Source organism: Corylus avellana, chromosome ca11 (assembly GCF_901000735.1).
Source record: "Corylus avellana chromosome ca11, CavTom2PMs-1.0".
Taxonomy (NCBI): domain Eukaryota; kingdom Viridiplantae; phylum Streptophyta; class Magnoliopsida; order Fagales; family Betulaceae; genus Corylus; species Corylus avellana.
In genome coordinates, this window is record NC_081551.1 from 4,697,250 (window position 1) to 4,706,288 (window position 9,039).

Here is a 9,039-nt window from a genome sequence, read left to right on the forward strand (position 1 = left end):
AAAAAAAAAAAAAAAAAAAAAAAAGAAGAAAAAATTAGAGAATTTATTGTGGATCAGTGGGTAAAAGTCCTACCAATTCAAGCATAAATAATGACTCTTTATCACTAATCACTCCTGTCTATATTTTGAATGAAACAAAGTTTACGAAATGACCTTATTCATCATGACACTTTTTGGCCGGCACCCATTAGCTTGCATTTATGTGTCACACGCGGACTTACTATGGGATCCTCTTTATTATATAGTCTATATTTAAAGTTAGTGCATTTAACGGTATATATAATATTAATGTCGGCATTTTTTTTTAAAAAAATAAATAAATAAAATGATATTATATCCACCACTAAGTATATATATATACCAACTTTTAATATTTCTGACCATCTTATCAAAAAAAAAAAAACTTTTAATTCTGATCATAAAATAGATACTATCTATTTCAAAAGAAATGGAGAGCTAACGCGTGTAAAAACCACTTTTTGGATTAGTGCATGGTCCATGGAGCAGGAGTCCTACTAGGCGGCTACCAAATTTTGGCAGCCTAGCGTCGAACATATATATTTTTTTTAAAAAAAAAAAATTGTTATTTTTTTTTGTTAGTTAAATTTTTATGAGTTAATATTTAGTTTTTAATGCCTCAAAACTTATTTTTTGATTCAAAACTAAAATTTAGGGGTGTAAGGTTAATCCTTTAGGGATTGTATCACCTAAAATGGATTCGATCATCCTAAATTTGGTGTTAATGCCTCAAATTTGGTGATAATATCTCAAATTTAGTGTTAATACCTCAAATTTGGATTTCCCTTTAATATTACTCTTCTTCAAAAAAGAAAAATAAATAAATAAAAATAAAAATAAAAAAAAGCAAAATGTTTGACGCTTGGCTACCTAAATTTTGCAGCCGGAAATCTCTACTCAGATTTCTAACCTAAATTTTTTTTTTTTTTTTTTTTTTTTTTTTAATTTTTTAAAAAAAAATTCTTGGCCACGTCAGACGCTGGTATCGATGACCCCAAGCTGCTGAAAATCTCTACTCATGAAGCAGGCTTCTTCTTTCGGGTCAATAGAATGTATTGTATTATGAATAAAGATTTCCGGCTGCCATGAGGTTAGGCATTTTACTCTTTCTTCTTCTTCTTCTTTTTTAATTTAATTTAATTTTTATTTAAATTGAAGAAGAGAGATATTAAAGGGGAATCCAAATTTAAATTTGAGGTATTAGCACTAAATTTGAGGTATTAGTACCAAATTTGAGGCATTAACACCAAATTTAAGATGATCAGATCCCTTTTGAATGATACCATCCCTAAATAGTTAACTTTCTACCCCTAAGTTTTAATTTTGAATTTAAAAATAAGTTTTAAGGCTTTAGAAACTAAATATTAACTCATAAAAATTTAACTAACAAAAAAAAAAAAATAACAATTTTTTTTTTATTATTATTATTTTAATATATGTCCGACGGCAGCGGCATAGCAGGACTCTTGTATTATAGAAAGTAAGATTAATTAAGAACTCAGAAGGCGTCTAGATTCATTGTATTTAAGCCTTATTTCACTTTATTGCTTAGTGGGTGAACCGCATATACATAAGAGGTTATTGCTTAGGAAAGGCTTTTCCACTTTATTTGTTCTTCCTTTTAGGCCGAACTCTTCCACTTTGTTTGAATTTGAACCATTAGCACGTGATACTCTATGCTTGTAGGTTTGGCCGTCTGGGTGACATGAAGAGGTGGATGGATGTCTTAAATCCGAAATTAGTCAAACAAAAATAAATACATAAATGAAGCTAGCTAATATAAAACACGCATGCAAATGATTATTCTTGAAATTCAGCTTAATTTATTACACAAATTCAATGTTTGCCGGCTAGGGCATATATATAACATAAAGGTGCGAATTTATATTTGGTTAATTGATCAGCATTTCCTAGAGAGAATACATACAGGGAACTGCAGGAGGCTCTAGGAATAGAGTAAGGCTAGGCACCATATTTTTATCCTCCTAAAATCCTCATAAAATTGATGTGACTTTTAAAATCATCATTAAATTTTAGATGAATCATACTTGAATTTTGATCTAATGGTAATTTTAAAAGCCACATAAACTTTAGGAGGATAAAAAGATGGTATCTAGCATTATTTCTATGAATATCACATAATGTTTGCGTAATTGTGTGTTTGTTCTTTCCCCTGTAAAACGTACTGGAAAAATTATTGGAGTTATCTCACATCGGTTGTGGAAGAGGCCGCTAGTGGTGAGTTTATAAGTGTGAGGGAAAGCCTCAACTCTTGAACTAGCTTTTGGGATTAAAAGACGCCCAAGACCACCCAACACTAATATCAGAGCTCAGGTTTACCAACAAGTATCGGCCCAACAGTCCACAAGAAAAACTAGTTATCGTTACTTCGACCCAGAGCCCAATGTGTGAGAGGGAGATAAAGATGTGGGATAACCCCAACAATGGTGGGGTGAGAGAGGCCCAAGACCACCCAACAAAATTAATATATTTTAAAGATGAATATATATTAGTTATAACTTATAAGGGAAACCTATACATACTCCTCAAATTAACACTCATCAATTTGTAATGTTTCTTTAACTAAAGATTGCTTCAATGTCATTTCAAACTACCAAAAAATTGCAATGTACCCCAAATGACAAAAATGCCTTTAATGAAAAATGAAAAATAAAAAATAAAAAGAGGCCAACCCTTCTTCCAGCCTCTTTTTTTCTTTTTTTTTTTCTTTTTTTTTTTTTCAAATTTATAAGGGTATTTTTTGTCTTACTGATAAAGTTTTAGAGTCATTTTTGTCTTTTTGCAGGACAAAAGTTAATCACTAATTTTTGATAGTATGAGGAAGTGGAGGAGAACATTGAAGCAATCTTTAATTTTTAAAGAAATTGCAAATTGAATGTTAATTAGTTTAAGGGGATACATGTGTGTGTGTATATACATATAGGGTCAAATAATTTTCCAAATTTTAAAACTAAAGTGAAATGCGTTTACTAAGACATTACTTTTCGAGTAATTCTAGAAGTCCATCTTATGTTCCTCTTGAGTCTCTCCAAGAATGATGTGGCTATTAAAATTAATATTTGATCAAAATATAATAATGATCAATCACAAGTTCAATGGTGATTTTAATAGTCACATCATTCTTGGAGGGACACAAGAGGAATTTTTTAAATTACTCTTACTTTTTCTCACCAATTTTGTTCAATCAATTAATGTGCATTGGGCTATAGCAAATACACCTCTAAAATATAATGGATCCCAAAAATTGTTTTGATGCTTGATTGCTTCTTGCACAAAACAAATCTAAGCAGAACACTCTTAGATTTTCAATTTTGACCATGATTGGGCCTTCGAATATTTTTTGTTAAACAAAACTTAATTATACCATTGCTAATTGGGACCTTATTAATTCCATTGGGCCGGGGAGCCTTAGATAACGGCCAAATTGGCCTAGCCAATGAGCTGATCATGCCAATTACAAACTTCTAAGTCAAGTTTATAAGAAATTTATAATAAAAGTTGTAATATATATCACAATAAAACCACAGTTTGAACTTTTTGGAAAGAATATTACGGTGGATTAAAGTCGCACTATTACAAGTTAGTAATATTTACATACGGAGCCAATTGCTTCCGGATAATAACAATTGCTTTAAAAAGAATAAACCAATTAATCAATTAAATTAAGAATATACAAATGAATTAATGGTGTCTTTGTAGGGCATCTTTTTGACGGATTCAGCATCCTCACGTGCATGAAATGTGTCAAATCGAAGGACGTGAAGGCATTCAAAACGAGAGCCCTTTCTTTTCCACCGTTGTAAGTACTCGATCTACGTGTAATTCTTGTGGTCTCAAACCACATATATAGGATGACGGACGGCCGGACATGCAGATGCGAAATCGGCGACCACCTTCCTCTGACTCTCATCGGAGCAGCGTATGAGAATGCTTGAGGATGAGGTTGTTAAGGGGTTTTCCTTGAGCTTTACACAAGATATCCCTCACTCTTTCTGTCATCATCTGTTTTCATATCAATTAAATAAATTAATTAATATTATGTGCGTGTTTATATATATATATTCATCCAGAAAAAGAAAATTAAGTATATATATAACTAAAACCTTTCCCAAGCTTCCTCTTGTATAGGGAACTGCTCTCTGATATGCAGAAGAAGTTGGTGGAGATTTCCGCGGGTTACTTATTTCTTCTCTGCATGCCAATTTTCCAATACTACTTCTACTTCGTGTCATAATTGTGGGAGATGCTTGCCATTTGCCCTGTAGTACGCTGGGGAGACTTGATTCCTAATTCCATATATATTCCACGTCAAATTATCAATATATATTTAACCCCCAAAACAATGTTAATTGTATGAAAAAATTACGATCTTGACAAACATTGTTGAAAAACTTTTGGGAGATTAAGTGCATACCAAGAAGAGCACTGTTGCACAATGCTTGAGGACCTCCAAGTTCATCCGAACATCGTCTAGGCTTCTGTTTGACATTGTTGTAAAAGCCATGGTTATGATTTTATGTAAAGAGTCCCTTTTTTATCCCGCGATTTCATTGATTAAAAGTGCGTTTTTAAACAAAATCGTATAAAGTATCTCATTTGGGAATGCATGTGCTTTTACAAAATGGTATATATTTATTTTCAAATTTCAAGCAATTAGATGCGTTTTTTTAAACACGTACGATTTTAAAAGCTAATTAAACCATACATGTTTTTATCAAACCCTTAACTACGTTTTGAAACCGTAAAATCAATCGGACCCTAAATATCTAATGAGATGAATTCCATACCTGTGCTTTTGCTGACCAAGCCCAAAGTAAGAAGCCAATGTTGCCATCTAATAAAAATAGATCGATCAGGTCAAGAATATTTCCTTCTTAATTACATGAATATACACTAAAATCCCCCAAATAATGTTGATCAAATAAAGAAATTAAACATGTTTGGATATGTTCAATGATTTGCTAATGCATACCTTCATATTACCGGCTCTTCTCCCAAACTTGTCGGTTAAGACTCCTAAAGAATCAATCATCCCAACCGGCACCGGTGCCGGCCGACCAATATCAGCAAATGCCTCCTTAATACGAATGCAATCGAATCTTTGGATGTTGTGGCCTGCCCACACTCTCCCATTCAGAATACTGAATATCTTGTCGGCAACTTCCTCCAAAACCGGCGCATTTGCGACAGCTGCCCTTGTTATCCCATCAAATCTTCCTGATCTCAACGGCACCACAGACAAATCCTTGGGTCGTATGAGCGTGCTGTAGCTCTCTAGCTCGACAAGTTTCTGTGGGCAAACGACAATTGCTCCAAACTCCAATACCCAGAAACGTTTCCCAGTTCTGTTGGGCACTGTCGTTTCCAAGTCGAAGAACACAATCTCTGCTGCGCTTTGTTTGCCAGAATTATACGTCTCCATTTCGAAAGTTTTTTTTTTTTGTTTGTGTTCAACATGAGTACCATCGTGCGTTTAAATGGGTGAAGTAAGGGGAGAGGAAAGGGGAAGGAGAAGGAGAGGGAGAAGAAGAGAATTCTTGTTGAGATTGGTTTTCTTGTAGTTCAAGTTATTTGTTTAGGCTTAGGATAAAGGGTGTTCTTGGCATCTTGATCAGGATGTTCTATGCAAAGCAATTCCAGGTAGATTGGAATATTATAAACAACAAGGTCCAAGGATTAGCTTTCTGCTCTTTGCTTTCGGGTTTGAAGGAGAGAAACTTTTGAAAAAGTTTTCAACTTTCTTCATCAAATACGTTATGATTTGAAGATGTTGAAACATTTGAAGCAAAGTCTTCTGGACAGGAATATTCCCAATTACCATCTTGCGTAAACTAGATATGTTTACCATCAAAAGAAGGCACATGTGCCTGAATATTTGGGGCAAATCACTTCCACGGAATTGTGAAACGTATGTCACAGAAATTGCTGGTCCTTCAATTCCTTACTAACTAAATTTTAATTAAGAAACAAATCTTTGTACGCAAGGAAATTTGAGAATGGTAAATAATAAAACCTATGGACTTTTGGCAATAATAATGTTAATGGATTGTTGGCATTAAAACCTGGTCTGGTTTACATTTACAAGAAAACAAAAAATTAGGGGCGGGCTCTTCGACAACAAGCCCAAACAAAAAAATACACTGCTTAAAAAAAAAAAAAAAAAAAAAGTTCGGTCCAATGTATATTGGGCTGAAAGATAAGAAATGAGTCGCACAAGGCAACATCTGATACAGAACACAAAGAAACCGGCTAGAGAGGTCTCTTCTATAATGGCAAGTGGCAACCAAGATGAAGACCACAACAAGAAGGGAAACATTGTAAAAGCCAAATCTGAACTCGAAGATGAGGAGTTCCATATCCATGTCCTGCAGAATGGTGGAGCTAATAGGACAACGATTTCTTTTGGAAAAATGTTAGGTGCTCTTTTAATGTTCTCATAATGTCTTCCTGGTTTTAGGTAGATATTATTTTCTAATAATCAGGTGAAAGAAATAGAAAAATACTTAGCTTCATTAAAAAATCCATCTTTTGACCATTTTAATTCTAGGTGACACGACCCATTTTCTAGAAATCTATTAATTTATTGTTTAAAATTTATTAATTTTAAAATGGGTTATGTCACCTAAGATTAAAATGGCCAAAAAATAAACTTTTTAATGAAGCCAAACATTTTTCAAAGAAATAAGGGTTGTTTTTTTTTTACTTTTTTAGAAAATAATATACATCTTGGACTAAAAAAACACATAACATTTCCATTTTGTTTATCTATGCAACAAAAAGTTACACACATAATGGGAGACAGTAATCCACAATAAAAATAGATAAATAAACAACAAAATTAATGATCTACTGCTCCTATGGTAAAGGAAAAAGGTAGGGAAATACGTAAGAACCACATGCAGGGGAAGAGGAGTGAGGGGTAAAGAGAGGAGTTATTCTTGGACATAGATTTATTCTTAGAGAATGCTACATGCACTCTCAAGTCCACACTCCCTAATATAACAATAAAAATCACCATTAAATCTAAAATTCAATAACGATCTATCCAAAACAGTAATTTTCAATGTCATGTCAAAGAGCGTATATTGAGAGTGCATGTAATTTTCTCTTATCCTAATCATAATGCCTAACAAAAGTGAAATTAGTTGATAGATATCTCTCCACTCATACAAGAAATTAATCCAGTGATCTTATATGGATCAAAAAGACAATTACCCTTGTTAGTTGAGATGTGTTTTTTGTTGGCTTCACTACCAATGTGCTACTTTTTGTTAAAAACCCAACCTCACTGAAAACGTTATACAAAGGAAATGTCCAAGTCTGTCGTCTGCACTTACCATCACAAACAAAGACGATGCTGGTAAAAAGAGCCAACCAAACCAGATGACCATACTTTATCTTATTTTGTTTCCAAATAATTATTCCAATAAACATTTTGAAGCCTAAGAAAGGAAAAACAAATTTTGCCTATGGTGGCACCGGAATTATCTACATCGATCAAACAGGGACAGCAGGCCTGAGTGAGATGAGTGCTTTCTTAATTCTCTCCACCGCTGCCTGAAGGGTTTTGAGTGATGCTGCATATGAGATCCGGATGCAGCTGTCATCCCCAAATGCATCCCCTGGGACTAGCGCAACCTGTAAATACACAGCCATTACCCAACTAGGAGAATAAACAGCTCCATATAATTTTTACTCCCTTAAACTCCAGATAGACCCAAAATGTAGTTCACACAAAATCATCAGCACTTAAAAAAAAATTATCCAGAGCTTTTCCATGTAATGGCATGACAGAAAATTTTCATCCCTTCCCAATTACTTCTAAGAGTACTAAAATTAAAAACTTCTGAGAATGGAAAGTTCCTTAAACAGCATTGCATGAAGCATACCTGACCCTTGTCCAACAGATACCGGCAGAGGGACTCGGAATTCTCAATTTTGCCAAATCCCTCAGCCTCACCTCCATAGTAAGAGCTGAAATCAATGAAGAGATAGAAAGCTCCCTGCAAGTATTGAATATGTGATGATCAGGAAAACAATCATCTGAGTTATCCACAAAAAAAAAAAAAAAAGGAAGCAAATTGTTAGTACCCGGGGTTCTGATATCTTGACACCCTTCAATTGTCCAAAGCTTTTAACCAAGAAATCCCGCCGTTCCCTGAATGCTTTTACCATGGTAGCAACAGCTTCCCCACCAGCATAACCCAGACCTAATGCTGCAACCCCCGCTTTCTGTGATATACTACTGGCACCTGAAGTGGACTGGAATAAAATACACTACAATCAGCTGGAGCTTACATTCTATATTATAAGTAACATGGATTGAATTCCCATCCACTGACAAAGGCAGGTTGAAATGTTAAAATATCAACTTCCATTACAGGTTTAATTTAATTAGTTTTCTGATTGAGTTAAGAAGGTATCAAAAATAAACCCAACTAATTAACAATCACCATTTTAAATATGTGAAGTTGGCAACCGTGATCTGTAACTTCTGCTTGGTAACCTCTTAGCAGTTTCAACTACAACTTAACACCTTTTAAGACTATCATCCTTTCTTACTTATCAAAAAAAAAAAGACTATCATCCTTTCTTTTTAACAAGTTTATACTATTTTAATTGAAGTTCCTCATTTTGTTACATGGTGTTCATTTTGTATTTCTCCCCAACACAAGCGTATGATATTATGCCCTCCATAGTTACTTCTAATTCAGCCTCTGCATTTTAACTCTGTGCATAGCACTTTCCTCATTCTTATCCTACTTGCTGGGGTACGTGAGAAAGGAAGATGCAAAATAAGCCATGCTTTACAATCCATGGTCTAAGATATCAATAAATTTCTAAACAGTAGATACAATTTTAATTTGCATATGTAATACAAATCTTTTGGTCCTCATCACTTTGCTTTTACATGCCCCTTTAAATGCTCCTCTAAGATCTCATTGTATTTGAGTACTATAATATATCTAGATCTCAAGACCCAATAAAATCTGTTACTTT

The 9,039-nt window shown here is 33.9% G+C and overlaps 2 protein-coding genes across 2 annotated transcripts; both read right to left on the reverse strand.

Annotated features, from left to right (window-relative positions):
• Positions 1–3,610: 3,610 nt before the first annotated feature.
• On the reverse strand, positions 3,611–5,461 carry LOC132166592 (protein NEN4-like). The gene is made up of 5 exons (XM_059577440.1): positions 5,012–5,461; positions 4,827–4,873; positions 4,454–4,517; positions 4,143–4,325; positions 3,611–4,041 (listed from the first exon to the last, which is right to left on the reverse strand). The coding sequence occupies exons 1-5, from the start codon at positions 5,459–5,461 to the stop codon at positions 3,946–3,948; spliced, it is 840 nt and encodes a 279-aa protein (XP_059433423.1). The 3' UTR covers positions 3,611–3,945.
• Positions 5,462–7,397: 1,936 nt separating this feature from the next.
• LOC132166449 (bifunctional aspartate aminotransferase and glutamate/aspartate-prephenate aminotransferase-like) lies at positions 7,398–8,445 on the reverse strand. The gene is made up of 3 exons (XM_059577265.1): positions 8,131–8,445; positions 7,929–8,042; positions 7,398–7,677 (listed from the first exon to the last, which is right to left on the reverse strand). The coding sequence occupies exons 1-3, from the start codon at positions 8,212–8,214 to the stop codon at positions 7,537–7,539; spliced, it is 339 nt and encodes a 112-aa protein (XP_059433248.1). The 5' UTR covers positions 8,215–8,445; the 3' UTR covers positions 7,398–7,536.
• Positions 8,446–9,039: the final 594 nt, after the last annotated feature.

What these genes read in the sequence shown, in the direction of transcription:
- LOC132166449 (XM_059577265.1), bottom strand. Translation starts at nt 8,214, where the DNA reads ATGGTAAAAGCATTCAGGGAACGGCGGGATTTCTTGGTTAAAAGCTTT. An exon ending in TCAAGATATCAGAACCCCGG is followed by an intron (nt 8,043 to 8,130) that starts GTACTAACAATT and finishes CAATACTTGCAG; the next exon opens with GGAGCTTTCTATCTCTTCAT. An exon ending in ATCTGTTGGACAAGGGTCAG is followed by an intron (nt 7,678 to 7,928) that starts GTATGCTTCATG and finishes GTGTATTTACAG; the next exon opens with GTTGCGCTAGTCCCAGGGGA.
- LOC132166592 (XM_059577440.1), bottom strand. Translation starts at nt 5,461, where the DNA reads ATGGAGACGTATAATTCTGGCAAACAAAGCGCAGCAGAGATTGTGTTC. An exon ending in CTTGGTCAGCAAAAGCACAG is followed by an intron (nt 4,518 to 4,826) that starts GTATGGAATTCA and finishes AATGTCAAACAG; the next exon opens with AAGCCTAGACGATGTTCGGA. An exon ending in GTGCAACAGTGCTCTTCTTG is followed by an intron (nt 4,326 to 4,453) that starts GTATGCACTTAA and finishes ATATGGAATTAG; the next exon opens with GAATCAAGTCTCCCCAGCGT.